This window comes from Loxodonta africana, chromosome 4, assembly GCF_030014295.1.
Source record: "Loxodonta africana isolate mLoxAfr1 chromosome 4, mLoxAfr1.hap2, whole genome shotgun sequence".
NCBI lineage: Eukaryota > Metazoa > Chordata > Mammalia > Proboscidea > Elephantidae > Loxodonta > Loxodonta africana.
Window position 1 is genome coordinate 156,964,225 of NC_087345.1, and position 23,618 is coordinate 156,987,842.

The following is a 23,618-nucleotide window of genomic DNA, read 5'->3' on the forward strand; positions in this document are numbered from 1 at the left end:
TTAAACAATTGGCTGTTAAATGACACTGCAACCGCAGTTTCTACGCTGGGTGTGGTATGTAGTGTGCACATTTAAACCACTTCTTTGGCACACCCAAGGCACTTACAGGGCTGCTTTGGTATCAGCAGATCTTCTGTACTGCCAAAAAACATACTTGAGTTTTTTTTCTCTCTGTTTCACAGCTCTTGTCTACCAGCCACTGGCAGAAGTTCCCATTTCTTCAGCTAGCAAAACAGCTCTCCAAAATCTTTTGGCAGAAATCTCCTAGAGATTTGTTTTTCTGCTCCTTCCTAATTTAGAAACCGACTTCAAAGAAAAAGGAAAAAAAAAAAAAACTTGACAAAATCGATGTAAGAAGAAACTAACTCTGATTTAATTTTGCATTTTTTTCATGGAGAGTTTGAGGGTTTTACCTTCTATAACCAATAAAATTGAACAAGACAATTTTGGGGGAAAAAAAGTAAACCAAAATGTGTATCTCCCAAGATCAGATTGTTCTTTATTCTATTAAAGAAGCAACATGTGATACAAATTTCAGATTTTATTAAAATCATTTAGAAGTTAAATTAACAGAATATCTCAGTAGTGAAGGAAAACTTTCAATAAAGCAAAATCATGACTTACGTGAATAAACAGAAGACTGAAAAGTGTTAACTGTGACATTTAAATGGTTGCATGACTTTAATTATTCTTGTGATAATAAGCAACTCTGTGATGTCTATTCAAGGAACTGAAACCTGTGCCTACTATGGAATTTGCAGCTGAATTAATGCTTTGTTTCCTGCCTTTGGCAATTCTAAGGAAACAAATGGAAATGGTTTTAAAAACTTATAAAAATCTACCACCTACCAAAAGAAATAAAAAGGTAAGTGGTAAGCACTAGAAAGAAGAAAGTGGAAAAAAAAAAAGACATATACACATTGTATTTATTTGTAAGACAGAGCAAGAGAAGCCAGGAGGGATGTGAGAGAAAAGGCCAAAAGCCCAGTCCGTGCCAAGCCCTTATCTGTTCTTGGCTGTCAGGGGTTTCCGGCTGATCTTTTTCGATTTGTCATTATTCTTCTTTGGTGGTTCTGGGTTTGCTTGCATGTGTCTGCCGTAGAGGCTGAAAAGACAGAGAGAGAGGAAACAATGAGCTACTTAACTAAAACAAGATAAGCCTCCATTGGTAGAGCTTTAAACAATACATCAATCTCCAGAAATATTCAACGAGCCAAAAAAAAAAAGAAAGCAAAACCCAAAAGGTCACTTCTCTTTTCTCTGAGTCATACACTGTATTTAAGAATATGAAATTTTTTGTCTCTCTCTCTCTCTCTCTCTCTCTCACACACACACACACACACACACAGTATGTCATGAAGTCCAATTTTGGACAAGTCTCTTGGAATTTCACACTTGCTGGACAGGGTGTGAAAATAGCAAAGGAAGGGATGGTCATGACTGTAAGAACTGGTAATGCTCAGCCCCATTGTAACAGACTGCAGCTCTAAAGGCTGTGAGTGTTTAAGTCGACAATGAGAAAAATTGGGTTGAACTGCAGAGACAGAGTGTCCTTTTAGTGAAAAGTGAGCATCCCGCCTAGCCTGAAAGCCCAGGGGCTGGATAATGTGACAAAGAGCAATGGTGTCAGAGTCTGCTCTGGCTGCTCACACATGACTGATAATGCTGGGATGGCTACAACACATCAACGCCACATTAATAAGTACCACTGATTAAATGTTGACAAAGTACCCTACAATTACAGCGGACGGCATTCACAGCAAAGCTAAGCAGGCTCCATGGCTGAGAGGTTTTAACTGAACATCAGATAGTAATTAATTGATAATTTATGAGTAAACCCTGATTAAACTAAATTAAAAGTCACCCTAAAGTAAATACAGCTCAACCTTAACTCCTCTTATGTTATAACTGTGTCTCAGAGAGCCCTGGGGGTATCTCAGTATCTCCACAGCAAAGGTATTACTCTTCTTGTTCCAGTTGCCTTGTACAAGCTGAACAAGTGTTGACACAAAGGCTAATTTCCCTGTACAAAGTACTTCTTGTTGTTAATGTCCTCTCAAGGAATCAACACCTTTTCTTGATGCTCACATTTTGCCAGGTAAACTGGTGGTCACACACAGTGAGATATTCTTTGACATCTACCAATGCTCTTGATGACACCGACACCTTGGCTGACAGGCTGAGGGGTGAGTTCGGTACGTGGAGTTATTTGACTGAGTGATAGGGAAAGTGGAACACTCGGGTTTGTTTTGGTAGGTCATACTGTATTCTACCCATTCTAGAGTCTTCCAAGCATCTCCTTAGAAGCTGTACTAACAAGTTCAACTAGCAACCACCCCAAATATCAGTTTGTTGTACTGTGGTGACTTGTGGGTTGCTATGATGCTAGAAGCTACGCCACTGATATTTCAAATACCAGCAGGATCACCCATGATGGATAGGTTTCAGCAGAGCTTCCAGACTAAGAAAGACCTGGTGGATCACAACAGAATATTGTCCTATATAGTGTTGGAAGATGAGCCCCTAGGTTGGAAGGCATTACACTATAGCCACAGCAATGGACTCAAAAATACTAATGATCACGGGAAACACGTGGCACCAGGCAACGTTCTGTTCTGTTAAACACAAAGGTCGTTGTCAGTTGGAGGTGACTTGCCAGCAATTAATAGCAACAATAACTGATTTCAAGGAGTTTATAATCCACAGTTCGGAGCTGACAGGAGATAAACCTATAAGCTAGAAACCTAGAAGTGCCATCAGGTGAAGGGGAAGGGCGTTTTCCTGTGTTAAGGAGAAGCCACGTGTCCTAGATACATAACATTATGGTCTGCAAGTGGGCTCTCAACATCTGTGTAGATTAGGAGCACAGAGGACCACTGCCAGTCCTGCCCTGCCTGACAGTGCCCTAACGGAGCCACAGACCCACCCTGTGTCTCCACAGGAAAACCTTCTCCTTTCCCAAGAGAACCTGCTACCCAGGAAAACGGACTTTTAAACCTGCAATATGCTCCCCTATCCCACAAATAAAAGGGGTCAGAGACTCCTCTGAAGCCTTTGTCTTCCTTTGTTATTTCACACCTGCCCAGGGGTCTCAGGTAAAGAACCACAGTTTTAGACAGAGCAGAAAAATTCAGCAAGCCCAACTTTACTGCTGTTGTGGCTTCAACCCATGCACCCCTTCCTTCCGGCATCTCTCCCAGGTATACCAATTAGGTAGAGCACCCTGAGCCTAAGTAGATTCATCTGTTATATTCTTTTCCTTAATCCACCCATTCTGAAACATACTTTTCCCTCTAATAGCCCCTGCCCTTCTCCTCCACTTGGGAGTTTCTTTATTCAAAGCCACTGACTCCATGCTCAGGGGGTTAACCCTGCATTGTGATACACCCTGGAGGCCTCTGGTGCCCAAGCTCCTTTCACTTGGAAGAAAGCAAAGGTCTGACTATGTTCTTTGCATTCACCAAGGGCCTTCAGTCTCAGTATTTTTGGTTATACGGTTTTCTTATAGCCTCATGTGTCTTTGCTTTCCAACCAGGTGGCATAAATAGTTCGCACTTGATTACTAACTTAAATACTGGCAGTTTGAACCCAACCAGTGGTACTGCAGAAGAAAGGATCTGCTTCTGTGAAGGTAACAACCGAGAAAACCCTACGGAGCAGTTCTACTCTGTAACACATGGGGTCTCCCCGAGACAGAGCCAGTTCAAGGCCAACGGGTTCTCTCCACAAGGGAAACAAATATAAATTTTTACTCAGAGATAACATTCTCCACACAGAAACATTACTCCATAGCTCATGCACATGGTAAAAAAAAAAAAAAGGAGCCCAGCAATACTCATGTGCTAGAAGAGTGCTACTGACAAAAATAAGAGATCAGAGGAGGGAGAAGAAAAGTACTGTTTGATACAGACCTACTATTTGCCATGTATTGAATGAGGTGAGAGCCAAGGTGGTCAAGGAAGGTGTCACAGAAGAGGTGGGTATTTATCTGGACCCTGAAAGTGGCAATTCAGTGAAGTCGTTTCAGAAGAGGGTATAAAAGCTACTCAGAACTCAGCAGGGTTCCTCTCCTTTTTAGGAGAGAATTGGAATATTCCAGTGTTTCGATTCCTATCTTTTAATGTCCATATTCCACTCCCATGTGTCTAGACTTCCTGCGACTACATAGCAAATCATGACAAAGGGTAGAATGGTAGACAGGAGCTCTGAACTCAGGGTTTGTATCTCACTTTTGCCACTTGCCAGCTGTTGATTTGGAGTAAATTATTAGCAACCCTTCTCCCACAGTGCCTCGGTTTCTTCGTCTGTAAAAGAAGGTTGGCATTTTCCTTGCAGGGTGGTTGTAGTGGTTAAATAAACCCAGCAGCAGGGCAGGCCTACCGGAAGTGGCCAACAGATGCTTGTTGGAAAATGAGACTCATGGGGGTTAGAGTCAGAATGATTAAAATAAAGATAACTATATGATTACCATGCTTCTTTAGGGCTTTTTTTTCTCTGAAAAATAGCATTTTCTATCAACACTAAACCTCCAAACATTTCTTTAAGAAAGGTTTTAATCCTCTTTGAAGAAGGCAAATAAGGCCGAGCTAAATGCATCGCTCCACTTCCTCAGTGAGTCATCAGTAGAGCTGGGATGACGCTGATGTCCGTCCCTCCATAATCCTTTAAACGCCTCCAGCTGTGTGGGCAGGGGAGCATCAGCAGGGCACTAAGCGGCTTTTCCCATTTGGAGACGTGGCTGTGGAAGGGCATAAACAATAAGCCTCATAGAGTCCAAAGTCTTAGGTTCGATTCCTGGCTCTATCAGTTATTAGCCATGGGGTCTTTATTTGGTAAATGTGGTAGACAGAATAATAATAATGGCCCCCAAAGAGGTACACATCCTAATGCCCAGAACCTGTGACTATGTTAGCTTACATGGCAAAAGGCACTCTGCAGACATGATTAAAAGAAGGGTCTTGATATGGGGGAGATTATCCTGGATTATCCAAGTGGGTCCAATGGAATCGCAGAAACACAGCGTCTACAAATCACTCTCTGACTCCAGCAGGGGTGCCAGAGTCAGAGAGTGATTTGTAGACGCTGTGTTTCTAGACCTGAAGATGGAGGAAGAAGCCACAAGCCAAGGAAGCAGGCAGCCCCTAAAGCTGGAAAGGCAAGGAAACGGATTCTCCCTCAGAGCCTCCAGAAGGAACGCAGTCCTCATAACACCTCGTTTTGGGGTTTCTGATATCCAGAACTGTAGGATGAATTGGTGTTGTTTTAAGCTGCTAAGTTTGCGGTAATTTCCTCCAGCAGCAGTAGGGAATGAAAACAGAAAGTGAGCCTCTATGGACCTCACAGGTCAGGCTACCAGCAAGGATCTGCTTAACTTCAGCAGGAGAAAACCAAAAAGTTTCTGGGGTAGCAGCTCACTGAAAAGAAGGAAAAGTTAAAGAACCAAGGTGTGTCCCGAAGGAAAAATGGGGTGCTGCTTTTTTTTTTTTTTTTAATTTCTACCAGATGCAGTGAGCTTGAGCAGGCAAACTGCTAGCTGTCCACTCCAGTTAGACTGGAAGCCACTGCATAGCTTCAGTAATTATCTCTGAGCCCCGCCACGAAGCTAAGGCTCTTGGCCCATAGCCCTTAGAATGGATTTCTGTCATCCTGACCACCCCAATTTCCTGCTCTCACGACTTGCTCTTTTTCCCTTAGTGCCTTGACGAATATAGCCACCTCTTGCTCAGCCTGGTTTTTCCATCTCCTCCACCTGGGAAAACCCCAGGAATCCCCTGAACCCTGGCACAACTGTCACTTTCCAGGCAGCATGTCCCTTCTGTGTTGAGGCAGCATTCTGCTCAGGTATCAGTGTCTGCCTGACAAGAGCCCATGGCACCCTGCCCGATGGACTCCTGGAAAACCATCATGGGGCTCCCTGTACCTCTATCACCATGCTCGGCTTGGCCCTGAATGAAGTGTGATCCTGGGAACATGACTAACCTGCCACACTCTGATTTCCTTGTCTGCAAAATGAGGGTGGAAATTCCCAGCTACCATGCAGGGCTTAGGAGAAGGCTGAATTAGCATGTAAACCACCTTGTGTGTGTACTGGCACATAGTAGGTGTTCCCAGCATGGCTGCTGCCTTTAGCCCCTCTTGAAGCTCTGTGGCTAGAACGGCTGGTAAGTTAGTCCCTCCCAGTCTCCACACACTGACACACACACTGTGAGCAGCCTGGAAGGCAGCTTCGCTCATTAGGCTCCTTGGAGCGAACCCCTCACAGGGAGTTTCCCAGGAGCACTGCTGTCTGCCTATGCCAGGCACACAGGCTGTTTACAAAAGGAAGCATGGCTCAAGGTCACCAATAGGCTGCAGCCACTGTTAGGCAAAATGTTCAACCCGGAAAATGGAGGGAACCTTATGGCCCAGGGTTCTAGACAATCTTCTTTCCCCTGAAATCTGAGGTTTGTAGAGCAAAATTGGGAGATGACAAAGGTGGGGGAAAAACCAACAAAGAGCACAAAAAGGATCAATTGCTCTCAGGAGTCTGATGAACAGGCTCTGTTGCAGAAGAAAAGTTCAAAGGAGAGATGCTTGTGGAAGCTCTCAACTGTATGAGGTGAGTGAAGAAGCACTGCTCGGGCCCATGAGGGCTCTTCGTTTTGCTCTGTGACATCCAAGGAAGACAGTCAGAGCGGACCTTGCCCTGAGCAGCCACCTGATGAGTCCCAGCTGAAGACCATCCTGGGAAGCAGCATTATGAAATGATTCCTTGGACTGCCCAGGTCACCAGGCTGGTCACTCGAGAGGCGTGTTGTTAAAGGCGCCTGCACACCTCCCACTGTGAGCTCCAGACAACCGAACCCTACCACGGGCTGATACCTAAGATGGCAAAGCAAACAAGTCCAGCTCGCCATAATCAAAATAAACTTTGCAACAAATCTTATGACAAATATGCTTTCTCTATTATTGATTCATAAGTTTTCTTTAATATGGGCATCTGCATATTTGGGAAAAAAATTCATGTTAGTCTTATAATTCCAGCTAGATTCAAGTGTTTCTTTCTGCTTCTCAGGCCCCTCTGCTGCTACAGCAAACGAAGACTACTGTGGGCCACCCCACCCCGTGGCTATAGTGCACTAAAAAAAAAAAAAAAGTGCACTAGCCAGATTCTTATTCTCTCTCCAGACACATCTGCAGTCCTGTGTCTCTGCTTTTCTCTCTTTGTATTCTTGGCCCTAGGAAGATCATCTAATTTTACAGCTTCAGTGGCTGTCTCTGAGCAGCAGCCCTCCAGGTCATCATCATCTTCAGCTCTTGCTGCACCTTATTCCCTCGTGGTTACTCTGTGTCAAACCCAACCAAAGCAGATAACTGTCTCCTCGACCCCAACTTCCACAGGCCTGTCCCTTGATGTCCCCAGGCCATCAGGATCAAGACTTTGAAGTCATTTTGATACCTGCCTCTCTCTTTGGTCACCATAATACTCAACTTTGATTGAAGTTTCCTTTTTGGTAGAAAGTCTTAGCCTGGGACCAAGGAATTATATGAAACCACAAGCAAAGTTGTACATGTATTCTTCTGCAGCTTTCATCAGCTTCTCAAATGTTTTATAACTTGATGAGTTAATTAACTGTTTTGTAGTGCTTCATTTATTCTTATTTCCATCATCCTATAATTTTATCCATTCTTTTTTTTTTTTTTTTTCTCCTACTCAAATATAAGCCCATGTCAATGGCCATTAGATCACTATAAGGGTTCCTTTCATGGTCTCCTTGAAGCTGGTGCCCTCTGTCCTCCAGCATGTCATACATATGACTGACAGAAGGCTCTCTCCTTGGATTATGCATGGAAAACAGCATCTAACAGTCCACTGGATCAAGTACCCAGCCTGGTACTTGGCACACAAAGGACACAGAACACACACAGAATATGCCTTCCCTGGCCCACCTTCATCTCCTAGTGTTCACTAACTGACACTAGAAAAGAAAGACTGGTCTTATGGCAGGCAGTACAGACTGCAGGAAAGAATACTGGTCTAAAACCAAGATGGTTTTATAGTGTTGGTTTTGCCATTGCTTAGGTGAGTAACCTATAACTTTCTAGTATCTCTATTATTTCAACTGGAAAAATGGAAACACCTGACACTGTCTACCTCTCAGTAATTAGACTCGATTGGCTCATTAAAGTGCTTTGAAAAATAAAGTGCTAAAAAAATCCAAGGCCTAGGAGCAGGCTTTTCTGCCAGCCAGCATTCCTGTTAAGTCTTTCTGCTTTTGCTGATCTGTGTTACCACTGCCTAGAACACTTGCCCAGGTCCTCTCTGCAGTCTAAATCTCATCTGTATTTTAAAGCATCTCATAATTCTTGTTTCCCTCCCTCCTCTACCCTGATCTCTGCCTTCACAAAGCCCTCTGGGATTGATCAGGGTCTCATGGTTACGTCCTGGATAAGACATAAAGTAACTCGCTATTTGTCTTGCTTATTTCTCAGCATCAGTCAATTGCCTTGTAACACAACATGACGGTTGTGGCTGATATTCAGCAGCAATCACTGTGCACCAGGCACTACGCTGAGCGCTTCTAATTGTCATGACAATCCAGTGACGTAGGTGCTATTAATATTCTTACTTTTCAGATGAGGAGACTGCGGCTTACCAAGTTTAAGGCTAGGTCAAACCCCAGGAATAATTTACTCTTAGGATCCAAGCTCTTAAAGCACTAAGTTATCCTGTCTCCCATATTTTTGGATTCCTCCAGTATTGCTTTCATAAGACTACAATTTTCTTGAGGGTGGCCACTGTAGGCTTAACTTCTTTTGTATTCTATATAGTCAAGGCACTGTTAGGAACACATTGTGTGCTATGTAAATATTGTGTTTCAGAATGCCACGTATATGAGAGGTGAAATATGTTGTTCTTAAGTCCTGTGCTCATGTCATATGCCTCCTTAGTGTTGTTTTGGGTGTTTCCATGGAAAGTCCTTATATAGACCAAGACAAGAATTAATTTTAAAATCTAAGTGCATGGCCAATAATAAGGGAGATGAATAATTCTGTTTATAATCTGTAATCTGATGGTAGGATGCTAAATTTAAAATCTCCCCAAATAAATTCTGTGGACAAAGTACGAAGCCTAGATTATTAATAAGCAGTTGCAATATCTTTACTTACCCTATCCGGCAGCTCTGAGGTGCTGCTGACAGAACCTTAGCACATAAACTGCTGAGTCTTAAGGAAAAAAAAAATTAACAGTTACCCTATTCCCCTGAGAAGTTTCATGAATTCAAAAGGCAATGATTTTTTGAGCTCAAACCTCTGAGAGATGGTATCATGCGATTCACTAACAGCAGTGTCTGTCTGTGACACTCTTTTCTGTTATAATCCTCGCTGTCCTCCCAACCCCCAACACTGGATAAAAAAAAGTGTAAATACACATGTACAAATGGCATCTGTATAAAGAGCCAAAAGGAATCTGTAGCTGGCTTAAGACAGATAGCCAACTATGTAAAAATATATATGGCCACTTTAAAAATACCCCATACATTCTAGACCCGCTATCTGCCCCACTGCAGGGGACAAATGAGGGCTCTGGCAGAGCAAAGCTACCAATATCATGCACAAAAGAGGCTCATTAAACTTTATCATCCTGTCTACTCTAATGATGCTTTTACTTAATAAAAATTCCTCGAGCAGTGGCAAGGATATTAGGCAAGGTCTTTGGTTATGTATCAGGGGTCCAAGCTGTCACCAACAAGCACGCAGTTCAGGAGGTATGCTCCCTAGGGACCAAGCAAATACAGCTTTCACAGAATACATGCAGAGAAAATCAATAACTGCAACTTGCTTACCTGCTTAAGCATTTAAGAAAATAGGTAATTCTTTTAAATTAAACTGCAAAGTGCTAAATGTTGCAATTTCCAGAGTAAACTAAAAGGCCAGTGGAAACAAGGGTAAGGGTAAGTTCCCAAACACACTACTGCCCTTATAGACTTCATAAACCTGGACTGAATATTTTTTTTATGCAAACAAAGAGTTATTTTGTGATCTAGTACCTGACATTTGTAGAGATTAAAAAGAGGCTCTTGATCATGTACGTATGTATGTAGGCATGTGTTCGTAATACAGTTATACAAACCTAACCCATATACAATTAGTAGAAAGGAAACGAGAAATTATTTTTATTTGTGCCATTTACCCCCTCAAAAAGTATTCTTAAAAAAACACTGGCATTGTAAATTCATTAAACTGAAATTTAGCTTTCAAACCTAAATTGTAAGTATCTAATTAGAGTCCTTAATATGGATTCTCTGGATGATAATACTATATAGACACAAATTATTACTTTTGTCCATATTATATAACCCACTTTAAATTTCCTGTCCTGCCAGTATAGAACTGGCTGAAGAGGTTACTGTAGTTGGGGCAAGAAAGAAGCACCACCGGAGAACTTGAATTTAAGGGAAATAAGTCCTCTGAGTGTTCAATTATAAAATCAACACAAAATGGGTCAAAGTAGAAACATTAAAAACTCACCCAAAATCACCCGAGCATAACTCCCAGGCTAGCGAGATTTGACTGTAAGTAGACTAAGGGAATTAACAAAGCTACAGACTTGGCCCATCAGAAGGGTGTTAGCCAGCAACAATGGGTTAAGTGTGGGCAGTGGGCAATTAAGCTTGTCCAGAGAAAGGTGGCGAGGGCCAGCAGGCTGCAAATTCTGTGCAAGTCCTGGCATGAGTATCTCCTAAGAGGACACATGGAAGCCAAACCTGGTACTCTCCAGACCCTCCAAACTAACCGAGGCTGCATGGTCCAGCTTCTGGGAAGCTCTACTTGTCTTCTGCCACGACCTTCCATGCTCACAACGCCCCACCACACTGACATAGGTCAGTCCCCTCCCCATTCTGCTGCCCCACGGGAGGGGACAAATGAGGATTCTGGCAGACCAAAGCTAGCAATATCAAGCACAAAAGATACTCATTAAACTTTATCATCCTGTCTACTCTAATGATGCCTGGAATATTCTTCTCCATGTCTTCCAGAGGTAGGCTCTATTAGTTAAAAAAAAAAAAACAGTTGCTGTCAATTCAGAGTAGAACTGTGCTCCGTAGGGTCTTCCATAGCTGATTTTTCAGAAGGAGATCACCAGGTCTTTCTTCTGAGGTGCTCCGGGTAGACTCAAACCTCTAACCTTTCACTTAACAGCTGAGTGCGTTAACCATGTGCACTACCTAGAGACTCCAAGTACTATTACCATCCCCATTTTATACATGAGGAAGCAGAGATGAGAGATTTAGAGAGATCTTAAATACCTTTTATGTGAACACAGGCATCCATTATCTCTTGTAAGGAGGGATTCTGCAAAGCAGAATTCCCTCATGTAAGCTGTGCTCCCTCTAAGGTGGCGAACACCATCCCTAGAACAAGGCACATCAAGCTGATCTAGGCCTTTCCTCCACTCTTAATCTCAATCTTTGAACTACTAGACAGTGATTAAGGGAAGTGGGTAGCAGAGGAAAAGCCCAGCTTTTGGAGGACAAGGGAATATGCCTGTGTGAGGACAAAAGGATATTTGGAAACCAGTCAACAACTGTCAAAAGCAGAATGAGGACGACATCGAGGGCTCAATAGCACATGAGACTTTGGATCCCACCTTCTTTTTTCCCACATTTATATTGGGGGAAAAGCCCCCAACCACGAAGGGAAGATTTTAAAATACTTTTATGCCTGATATAATCACCAGATTTAATATCTGTCACCCATTTCCTCCTAGTTTTTATATTTTTATCAGATTTTAAAAGAGTCTCAGAGACATTTACGGTTTGCAAGTGCAAAAAGGTTGGAAAAAAACCTACAATGTTTGCGGTTTAAGTTTGATGTTAAAAAAGATTTACTACAGGACTCCAGGCATCAGCAATGACTCCTGGGTGGGGACGCTGGGAGTGAGTCAAGACAACAATGCTGACTCTCTGGCCTCCAGCTTCAGTTGTGTGATGCCCCCAACAGGCTGTACAGTCTCAGAGCAAAATTGTGGCTGTGGGTGGGGGGAGGGAAGAATGAAAGCTTGTCACACATACTCTTTCATCCAGGAATCTCAAGTGTTTCATCTAAGAATCTCACCCACAAAACATCCCTGTAAGGTGATGAATTCTCGGGAAGTGAAGAAGCCAGAGCACCAGGGTATCTGCGCAACACTGCCTGAGGCCGGTCTTTTGTCAGTTTCCAGTACAATGGTGTGATCATTATGTGGCCAGTATGACGACACAGTGGATGAAAAGTCTCAAAGAGACCGCGTGTACAATAGCTCTTTTCAAATATTAACAAACCACATTCTGTAATAATTGACGCAAACTGACCTGACAATGTCTTCATGGAAAAATGTTCTTTGCTGAAGAACTGTTACCCAAGAAGATTTCTGTCAAAACTATTTTTCCCTGAACGGTAAAACAAGCCCCTCTTATTTAGTAGTTCCAGCTCAATTGAATACCTAGAGTGAGTTAATTTTTCCCCTTAGTAATATTTAAGGAAGTGATATTTAAAATCTTATTTTATTAGTTCTCCCGATTTGTAGAGATATATTCCATACTTTCACATTTCTGTATAGAAGAGCACTGTCCAGAGAAATATATGCAATGTGAGGCACAAATGTAACTTTATATTTTCTAGTAGCCACATTAAAAAAGTAAAAAGAAAGAGGTGAAATTAGTTTTAATAGTATATTTTATTTAAGCCAATATACTCATTATTTTGACATGTAGTCAATATAAAAACTATTAATGAGATATTTTTTATTCTTCTTTTGTATTATATCTTTGAGATGTGATGAATGACTTATACTTTCATTACATACCAATTTGGACAAGCTACATTTCAAATGCTCTACTGCCACACGCAGTTAGTGGCCACCCTACAGCACAGTACAGAAAGAGACAATCTGAATATGGTGGAAATGAGACACCTCCTTGTACTTAGATGAAAGGCATTTTGAAGGCTGAAGGACCCTTTATTGGCAGTTAGTTACTTCTAGTGCTTTAGAAAAAGAACCCAACACCCATTGCTGTCAAGTCGATTCTGATTTATAGCGACCCTACAGAACACAGCAGAACTGCTCCATAGGGTTTCCAAGGAGTGGCTGGTGGATTTAAACTGCCATCCTCTTGTTTAGCAGCCAAACACTTAACCACTGTGCCAATACATATATACTCACACTGTACTTTTATGCAAATAACTCATGCCATCTACATTTGTTTGCCAACCGTGCCCTCCCCCTGGGAGGTATTTTTGTAAGTGCTGCTATGCCAATTTTTTTTTTTACATGTTGCTGTAAAAAAAAATTAACATGCGCATTTAAAAAAAATACCTTGCAGGGGAGGGTGTGGTTGGCAAACAAACATAGAAGGTGTGCATTATTTGTGTAAACATACAGTATATATACTTAATATGTAGAATAAATACATATATATAAAATATCCTTAATTATTTGCAATAGTTATGACCCTGGGAAGGTTTCCAGGCCCACTTTTTGCAAAAGCAAGGAAGCATAAAAGCACCTTTAAGAGCAAAAGTCCTTGGTTCCCAGTTGGCCACTCATGAAGTGTTCACTAGGAGGAGCTCAAGAAACAGCTAGGGGCTAGGTGCATTTGTGAGTTTTGCCATTTCCCACGTAAGCCAGACCTGCTCACCCAACCGTGCTCCTTCTAAAGTAGGTCTAGACTCTGATTCTTAACGTTCTTCCATCCCCCATTCTCTCTGACCTGGCCAGGGAGGTGGGACAGAGCTGCAGGAGGAGGTCTGTAGTCAGAGGTGGGACACCAGCAACAGATTGTTGATAAAGGAGAGAACAAGGTGCTTAAAAGAAATAGAGGACATGTACTTTGTTGGTACTTTTTGCTGTAAAACTCAGAAACACTAAACTGAAAACAAAAGGAAGGTGGGCTCCCAAGGCTCGTCTACTATTGAGTTCTCATAGATAGATGTCTTCTTCATTGTTCTTTTGACAACTGTTAACCTGTTCCCAAATACCACTTTTTTTTTCCTCCATGGCACACTAGTCCCTTATTCACTTGCTTCTTTGTGTTCCCTTGCTCTGCCTGTATTTCCCTGCTCTGTTATTCTGAGGGCTGCCACAGTCACCTTCTGCCTACTACTGACTCTGAGACTCTCGTATGGGGGATGCTTTACATACTTGATTTTTAAACTGCACAACAATGAGCAAGGCTGATCTAACTCCAGAATACTGGCTAAATGCTGGACAGACTTACTAGCTGGGCGGTGGGACTACTCTAAGCTTCAGTTTTCTCATCTGTAAAACAGAAGTTATAATAGTACCTATATTGCTTATTACAGTACTTAGCCACATATTAATTAAACATTAGTTTGTTTTTTTAAATTACAACTACCTTAACAAATGTTAAGTCACTTTCAAAGAGCTACAACAGAGTTAGATCTCACAATGAATGGAAAAGTAAAGTTCCAAACTCAGGTGTGTATGACTTCAAAACCCAGCTCCTTACTTGGAGAGACAGATTAGGAGGGAGAGAGAGAGAAAGAGTCTCTCTCCCTATGCTCAGCACCTGTCTAGAAACTATAATATACAGCAGGCTGCTACAGAGAGCTGGTTTTGAAATTTATCCATAATACCTCCCAGCTGGGCAACCTTGGACAGATTACCTAATCTCTCTAAGCAATCAAATTTCAGATATAAGACAACTCAATAGAAGGATACAGGAGCAGAATTGAAACAATGGAAGACTGAATCAGTGAATTTGAAGACAAATCCTTGATACCAATTTGAGGAAAAATCAGGAAAAAGAATGAAGGAAAATGAAAAAAGCGTAAGAATTATGTGGCACACTATCAAGAAGGAAAATCTGCAAGTGATGGGAGTTCCAGAACGGGGGGAGGCAATGGAAAACACAACCTGTCAAAGGTTTGCTGGTAGAAAACTTTCCTAATATCATGAAAGGCAAGAACATATCCATACGAGAAGCTCAATGAACTCCATACAGGATAGGCCCTAAAAGAAAGCCACCAAGACATATCATAATCAAACTTTTCAAAGACAAAGACAAAGAAAGAATCTGAGAGCAGTTTGGAAAAAATGAAAAGCCACCAACAAAAGGGGAACCAATAAAAGTATGTTATGATTACTTGGAAGAAACCATGCAGGAAAGAAGGCAGTGAGATGACATATATAAAACCTTGAAAGTAAAAAAAGTCAACCAAGAATTATACATCCAGCAAAACTATCTCTCAAACACTATGGAGAAATTAGGACATTTCCAGGTAAACAAATTAAGGGAATTTGTAAAACCTAAGGTTGCTAGGAGTTGGAACTGACTCAACAGCAACAGGTTGTTTTGGATTTAGGCCAAACTTACAAGAAAAATAGAGTCCTTTGTGTAGAGAACCAACAACTTCAGACAACAGCCTGAGATTAGGACACAACAACATCAGCCAGATATCAACCCAGATAAAGAATTCTCAAAAATAAAACAAAGCAAAAAGACTGAAAACAGGGAACCAGAGACGTCAATCTGTAAATGACAACAACATCAAAACAAAAAAGGGAGAATAAACAGTGTAGTTATGGAACTTTCATATGGAGAGGAAGACAAGGTGATATCAAGAAACAAAAGAATTGTTTAAACTTAGGAAAACAAAGGTAAATTTCAAGGTAACTATACAGAAAGTTAACAAACCCACTCACCAAAATAAAAAAGAGAAACATAAAGACTTAGTAAACATAAAATCAGCAACAAAAGATATGAAAAGAAAACCCACAAATAAAAAGAACTCAGCACAGAAAATTACACAGACCCAAGAAACCGTCAACAGCACACACAAAAAAGTACAACAGAATGACAGCAGTAAGCTCATAAAAAAAAAAAAAAAGCTCATACCTATCAATAATTACACTGAATGTAAATGGCTTAAATGCACCAGTGAGGAAATAGAGAGTGGCAGAATGGATTAAAAAAAAAAAACCAAAACATGATCCATCTATATGCTGTCTACAAGAGACACACTTTAGACACATAAACTAGAACTCAAAGGATGGAAAAAAATACATTGAGCAAATAGTAACCAAAAAAGAGCAGGGGTGGCAGAAACACACTTTAAGGCAAAACCCACCATAAGGAAGGACATTATGTAATGATTAAAGGGTCAATTCACCAAGAGGACATAAGCATAATAAATACATATGTACTGAATTACAGGGTTCCAAAATAGTTAAAACAAACTCTAACAGCACCGAAAAGAGAAATAAACAGTTCCACAATAATAGTAAGAGATTTCAACACACGATTTTCGATGAGGGACAGAATATTTAGAAAGAAACTCAGCAAAGATACAGAAGATCTAAATGCCACTATCAACCAACTCGACCTCATAGACATATACAAAACACTCCACCCAACAGCAGCTAAGTATACACCCTTTTCTAACACACATGGAACATTCTTCAGAATAGACCACAGAGCAACCCTCAGCAATATCCAAAACACTGAAATAATACTGTGATGGTTAAGGCTGTCAACTTGGCTAGGCCATGACACTCAGTGTTTCGGCAGTTGTATCATGTTGAGTTCACTTCCCTGTTAAAATTTGATATGTGATCAAGCCCATGAGGGAATCTGCTGAGTGGTACTAGCGGGGGTGGAGCCTGTGGCAGCTCACCACCCCCTCAGCCTTCATCTCTCTGCCCTCCGTCACCTACTTCCTTCCTGCTCGCCTTGTTTTGGTTTGTTCTGGATCCAAAAGCTGCCTCTTGCTGTCTGACCTCTGATTCTTGAGACGTAAGCTAGCAGCTAACCTTTTGATCTTGGGACTCATCCATCTTCACAGCCTGTGAACAAGAGTCCTGCTCCCCAACCTACCAATCTTGCGTTCACCAGCCCCTGCATCTATGAGTCAGGATAAACCTTGCAGTCTTGCCTGCCCACCTTGGGATTTGTCAACCTTCACAGCCTGTGAGCTGGAGCCCTGCTCTCCAACCTACCGATCTCGGGTTCACCAGATTTTTGTGGCTGCGTGAATTGGGAGAGGCCTCTATCCTGATCCACAGACTTGGGACATTGCAGCCTCTACAATCATGTGAGCTGTTTCCTTGATATAAATCTTTATATATATTTATACACTTTACTGGTTTTGCTTCTCTAGGTAACCTAGCCTAAGACATACAAAACATCTTCTTTGATAACAGTGCCATAAAAGTAGAAATCAGTAATAGGAAAAGCGAGGAATATAAAAATTAAATGCATGGAAACTGAATAACGTCTTACTTAAAAACCACTGGGTAATAGAAAAATCAAGGATGGAATAAAAAAAAATATTCCTAGAATCAAATGAGAATGAAAACACAACTTACCAAAACCTTGGGGACACAGCAAAAGTAGTGCTCAGAGGTCAATTTATAGCAATAAACACACATATCAAAAAAAGAAAGGGCCAAAATAAAAACATTAACCTTATAACTCAAACGAATAGAGAGCAGCAAAAGAATCCTACAGTAACCAGAAGAAAGAAAATAATAAAGATTAGAGAAGAAATAAATGAAACAGAGAACAGAAAAACAATAGAAAGAATCAAGAGGAGAAGTTGGCTCTTTGAAAAGATCAACAGAACTGACAAGCCACCGGTCAAATTGACGATATAAAAGCAGGAGAGGAGGCAAATAACCCAAATAAGAAATGAGATGGATGACATTATAGCAGAACCAACTGAAACGAAAAGGATCATAACAGAATACTATGAAAAACTGTACTCCAGCAAGATGGCGGACTAGGCAGACGCTACCTCGGATCCCTCTTACAACAAAGACATGGAAAAACAAGTGAATCGATCACATACATAACAATCTACAAACCCTGAGCAACAAGCGCAGATTTGGAGATGGAGAACTAACTAATACGGGGAAGCAGCGATTGTTTTCAGAGCCTGGAGCCAGCGTACCAGTCAGGTACGGCACAAGCACAGAGAGCTGCTCCAACCTCCTGAACTAACCCCGGGAAGGGGACCGGCCGGTTCCGGGAGGGGGACCGGCCGGTTCCGCGGGTGGCGTGGGACGCAGCCGGTAGGAGAAGTCCCCGGGAAGCAGTGACAGGTCTTGGAATGGGGAGAGCAGCGTCCCAGCTGGGGAACCATCCCGCCAGGATTTGGACTGGATGCAGGTACGGCATAAACACGGAGAGCTGCTCCACCCCCCTGAACTAACCCCGGGAGGGGGCCCAGTTGGGTCGCGCGGGCGGTGTGGGATGCAGCCGGTAGAAGTCCCCGGGAGGCAGCGACTGGTATTGGAGCGGGGAGAACAGCGTCCCAGCAGGGACACTCGGTCACGGCACAAGCACGGGGAGCTGCTCCACCCACCTGAACTAACCCCGGAAGGCGGCCCAACTGGTTCGCGGAGGTGGCACGGCAACGCGGCTGGACGGACGAGAAGTCCCCGGGAGGCAGCGACTGATTTTGGAGTCGAGAGTGCACCGTCCCAGTAGGAGAGCCTTGTCGCTGGGCGTGGGGCTGGAAGCGGAGGATCTGACCTTGACTCCAGAGGCCAGACCCCCCCGGGGGCAATCTCCACACAGCCAGCACAAATAGGCGACGCGCCCCGCGGGAATCTCAGATATACTTGTCATTCCAAGCAAGACAAGCAACTCTGGCTATATTCTGAGGTGCTACTCTCCTATTTCTCTGTTCCCTCCCCCACCCTCCCCAGGCGGCTTCATTAACATCTGAATAGCCTGAGCGAGAGGAAGAACTCTGATAGGGATCTGACTGCATTTTTTTTAGCGGATTTTCTGGAAAAACTAGTTTCCCAGTGATGGCTCAGAGACAACAATCCATATCAAACCACTTAAAGAAGCAGACTTCTTTAAGTGGTTTGATATGGATTGTTGTCTCTGAGCCATCAGAGCTTCTCCAATCCCCCAAACAAAAGAATCAAAATCTTTCCCAAATGAAGATACAATCCTGGAATTATCAGATACAGAATATAAAAAACTAATTTACAGAATGCTTCAAGACATCACAAATGAAATAAGGCAAACTGCAGAAAAAGCCAAGGAACACACTGATAAAACTGTTGAAGAACTCAAAAAGATTATTCAAGAACATAGTGGAAAAATTAATAAGTTGCAAGAATCCATAGAGAGACAGCATGTAGAAATCCAAAAGATTAACAATAAAATTACAGAATTAGACAACGCAATAGAAAGTCAGAGGAGCAGACTCGAGAAATTAGAATGCAGACTGGGACATCTGGAGGACCAGGGAATCAACACCAACATAGCTGGAAAAAAATCAGATAAAAGAATTTAAAAAAATGAAGAAACCCTAAGAATCATGTGGGACTCTATCAAGAAGGATAACCTGCGGGTGATTGGAGTCCCAGAACAGGGAGCGGGGACAGAAAACACAGAGAAAATAGTTGAAGAACTCCTGACACAAAACTTCCCTGACATCATGAAAGACGAAAGGATATCTATCCAAGATGCCTATCGAACCCCATTTAAGATTGATCCAAAAAGAAAAACACCAAGACATATTATCATCAAACTCGCCAAAACCAAAGATAAAGAGAAAATTTCAAAAGCAGCCAGGGAGAAAAGAAAGGTTTCCTTCCAGGGAGAATCAATAAGAATAAGTTCAGACTACTCAGCAGAAACCATGCAGGCAAGAAGGGAATGGGACGACATATACAGAGCACTGAAGGAGAAAAACTGCCAGCCAAGGATCATATATCCAGCAAAACTCTCTCTGAAATATGAAGGCAAAATTAAGATATTTACAGATAAACACAAGTTTAGAGAATTTGCAAAAACCAAACCAAAGCTACAAGAAATACTAAAGGATATTGTTTGGTCAGAGAACCAATAATATCAGATATCAGCACAACACAAGGTCACAAAACAGAACGTCCTGATATCAACTCAAATAGGGAAATCACAAAAACAAACAAATTAAGTTTAATTAAAAAAAAAAAACCACATAACAGGGAATCATGGAAGTCAATAGGTAAAAGATCACAATAATCAAAAAGAGGGACTAAATACAGGAGGCATTGAACTGCCATATGGAGAGTAATACAAGGCGATATAGAACAATACAAGTTAGGTTTTTACTTAGAAAAATAGGGGTAAATAATAAGGTAACCACAAAAAGGTATAACAACTCTATAACTCAAGATAAAAGCCAAGAAAAACGTAACGACTCAACTAACATAAAGTCAAACACTATGAAAATGAGGATCTCACAATTTACTAAGAAAAACGCCTCAGCACAAAAAAGTATGTGGAAAAATGAAATTGTCAACAACACACATAAAAAGGCATCAAAATGACAGCACTAAAAACTTATTTATGTATAATTACGCTGAATGTAAATGGACTAAATGCACCAATAAAGAGACAGAGAGTCACAGACTGGATAAAGAAACACGATCCATCTATATGCTGCCTACAAGAGACACACCTTAGACTTAGAGACACAAACAAATTAAAACTCAAAGGATGGAAAAAGATATATCAAGCAAACAATAAGCAAAAAAGAAGAGGAGTAGCGATATTAATTTCTGACAAAATAGACTTTAGACTTAAATCCACCACAAAGGATAAAGAAGGACACTATATAATGATAAAAGGGACAATTGATCAGGAAGACATAACCATATTAAATATTTATGCACCCAATGACAGGGCTGCAAGATACATAAATCAAACTTTAACAGAATTGAAAAGTGAGATAGATACCTCCACAATTATAGTAGGAGACTTCAACACACCACTTTCGGAGAAGGACAGGACATCCAGTAAGAAACTCAATAGAGACACGGAAGATCTAATTACAACAATCAACCAACTTGACCTCATTGACTTATACAGAACTCTCCACCCAACTGCTGCAAAATATACTTTTTTTTCTAGCGCGCATGGAACATTCTCTAGAATAGACCACATATTAGATCATAAAACAAACCTTTGCAGAGTCCAAAACATCGAAATATTACAAAGCATCTTCTCAGACCACAAGGCAATAAAACTAGAGATCAATAACAGAAAAACTAGGGAAAAGAAATCAAATACTTGGAAAATGAACAATACCCTCCTGAAAAAAGACTGGGTTATAGAAGACATTAAGGAGGGAATAAGGAAATTCTTAGAAAGCAACGAAAATGAAAATACTTCCTATCAAAACCTCTGGGACACAGCAAAAGCAGTGCTCAGAGGCCAATTTATATCGATAAATGCACACATACAAAAAGAAGAAAGAGCCAAAATCAGAGAACTGTCCCTACAACTTGAACAAATAGAAAGTGAGCAACAAAAGAATCCATCAGGCACCAGAAGAAAACAAATAATAAGAATTAGAGCTGAACTAAATGAATTAGAGAACAGAAAAACAACTGAAAGAATTAACAAAGCCAAAAGCTGGTTCTTTGAAAAAATTAACAAAATTGATAAACCATTGGCTAGACTGACTAAAGAAATACAGGAAAGGAAACAAATAACCTGAATAAGAAACGAGAAGGACCACATCGCAACAGCACCAAATGAAATGAAAAGAATCATTTCAGATTATTATGAAAAATTGTACTCTAACAAATTTGAAAACCTAGAAGAAATGGATGAATTCCTGGAAAAACACTACCTACCTAAACTAACACATTCAGAAGTAGAACAACTAAATAGACCCATAACAAAAAAAGAGATTGAAACAGTAATCAAAAAACTCCCAACAAAAAAAGCCCTGGCCCGGACAGCTTCACTGCAGAGTTCTACCAAACTTTCAGAGAAGAGTTAACACCACTACTACTGTAGGAATTCCAAAGCATAGAAAATGACGGAATACTACCCAACTCATTCTATGAAGCCACCATCTCCCTGATACCAAAACCAGGTAAAGACATTACAAAAAAAGAAAATTATAGACCTATATCCCTCATGAACATAGATGCAAAAATCCTCAACAAAATTCTAGCCAATAGAATCCAACAACACATCAAAAAAATAATTCACCATGATCAAGTGGGATTTATACCAGGTATGCAAGGCTGGTTTAATATCAGAAAAACCATTAATGTAATCCATCACATAAATAAAACAAAAGACAAAAACCACATGATCTTATCAATTGATGCAGAAAAGGCATTTGACAAAGTCCAACACCCATTTATGATAAAAACTCTTACCAAAATAGGAACTGAAGGAAAATTCCTCAACATAATAAAGGGCATCTATGCAAAGCCAACAGCCAATATCACTCTAAATGGAGAGAACCTGAAAGCATTTCCCTTGAGAACGGGAACCAGACAAGGATGCCCTTTATCACCGCTCTTATTCAACATCGTGCTGGAAGTCCTAGCCAGGGCAATTAGGCTAGACAAAGAAATAAAAGGTATCCGGATTGGCAAGGAAGAAGTAAAGTTATCTCTATTTGCAGATGACATGATTATATACACAGAAAACCCTAAGGAATCCTCCAGAAAACTACTGAAACTAATAGAAGAGTTTGGCAGAGTGTCAGGTTATAAAATAAACATACAAAAATCACTTGGATTCCTCTACATCAACAAAAAGAACACCGAAGAGGAAATAACCAAATCAATACCATTCACAGTAGCCCCCAAGAACATAAGATACTTAGGAATAAATCTTACCAAGGATGTAAAAGACCTATACAAAGAAAACTACAAAGCTCTACTACAAGAAATTCAAAAGGACATACTTAAGTGGAAAAACATACCTTGCTCATGGATAGGAAGACTTAACATAGTAAAAATGTCTATTCTACCAAAAGCCATCTATACATTTAATGCACTTCCGATCCAAATTCCAATGTCATATTTTAAGGGGATAGAGAAACAAATCACCAATTTCATATGGAAGGGAAAGAAGCCCCGGATAAGCAAAGCACTACTGAAAAAGAAGAAGAAAGTGGGAGGCCTCACTTTACCTGATTTCAGGACCTATTATACAGCCACAGTAGTCAAAACAGCCTGGTACTGGTACAACAACAGGCACATAGACCAATGGAACAGAATTGAGAACCCAGACATATATCCATCCACATATGAGCAGCTGATTATTTGACAAAGGACCAGTGTCAATTAATTGGGGAAAAGAAAGCCTTTTTAACAAATGGTGCTGGCATAACTGGATATTCATTTGCAAAAAAATGACACAGGACCCATACCTTACACCATGCACAAAAACTAACTCCAAGTGGATCAAAGACCTAAACATAAAGACTAAAACGATAAAGATCATGGAAGAAAAAATTGGGACAACCCTAGGAGCCCTAATACAAGGCATAAACAGAATATAAAACATTACCAAAAATGATGAAGAGAAACCCGATAACTGGGAGCTCCTAAAAATCAAACACCTATGCTCATCTAAAGACTTCACCAAAAGAGTAAAAAGACCACCTACAGACTGGGAAAGAATTTTCAGCTATGACATCTCAGACCATGGCCTGATCTCTAAAATCTACATGATTCTGTCAAAACTCAACCACAAAAAGACAAACAACCCAATCAAAAAGTGGGCAAAGGATATGAACACACATTTCACTAAAGAAGATATTCAGGCAGCCAACAGATACATGAGAAAATGCTCACGATCATTAGCCATTAGAGAAAT

General features: G+C 41.0%; 1 protein-coding gene across 6 annotated transcripts in view; it reads right to left on the reverse strand.

Moving 5' to 3' along the window:
* Positions 1-526: 526 nt before the first annotated feature.
* The window catches only part of RSU1 (Ras suppressor protein 1), a 249,856-nt gene continuing 226,764 nt past the window's right edge, over positions 527-23,618 (reverse strand). For 2 of the 6 annotated variants that reach the window (XM_010590702.3, XM_003410565.4), the window contains one exon: positions 527-1,105. In XM_010590702.3, coding sequence (XP_010589004.3) covers positions 1,003-1,105 — 103 coding nt within the window. In that variant the 3' untranslated portion in view covers positions 527-1,002. Of the gene's footprint in view, positions 1,106-9,150; positions 9,208-9,740; positions 9,759-23,618 lie in introns of those variants that run through there. The other 4 variants (XR_010321957.1, XR_010321955.1, XR_010321956.1 and 1 more) reach the window with 3 other exon arrangements.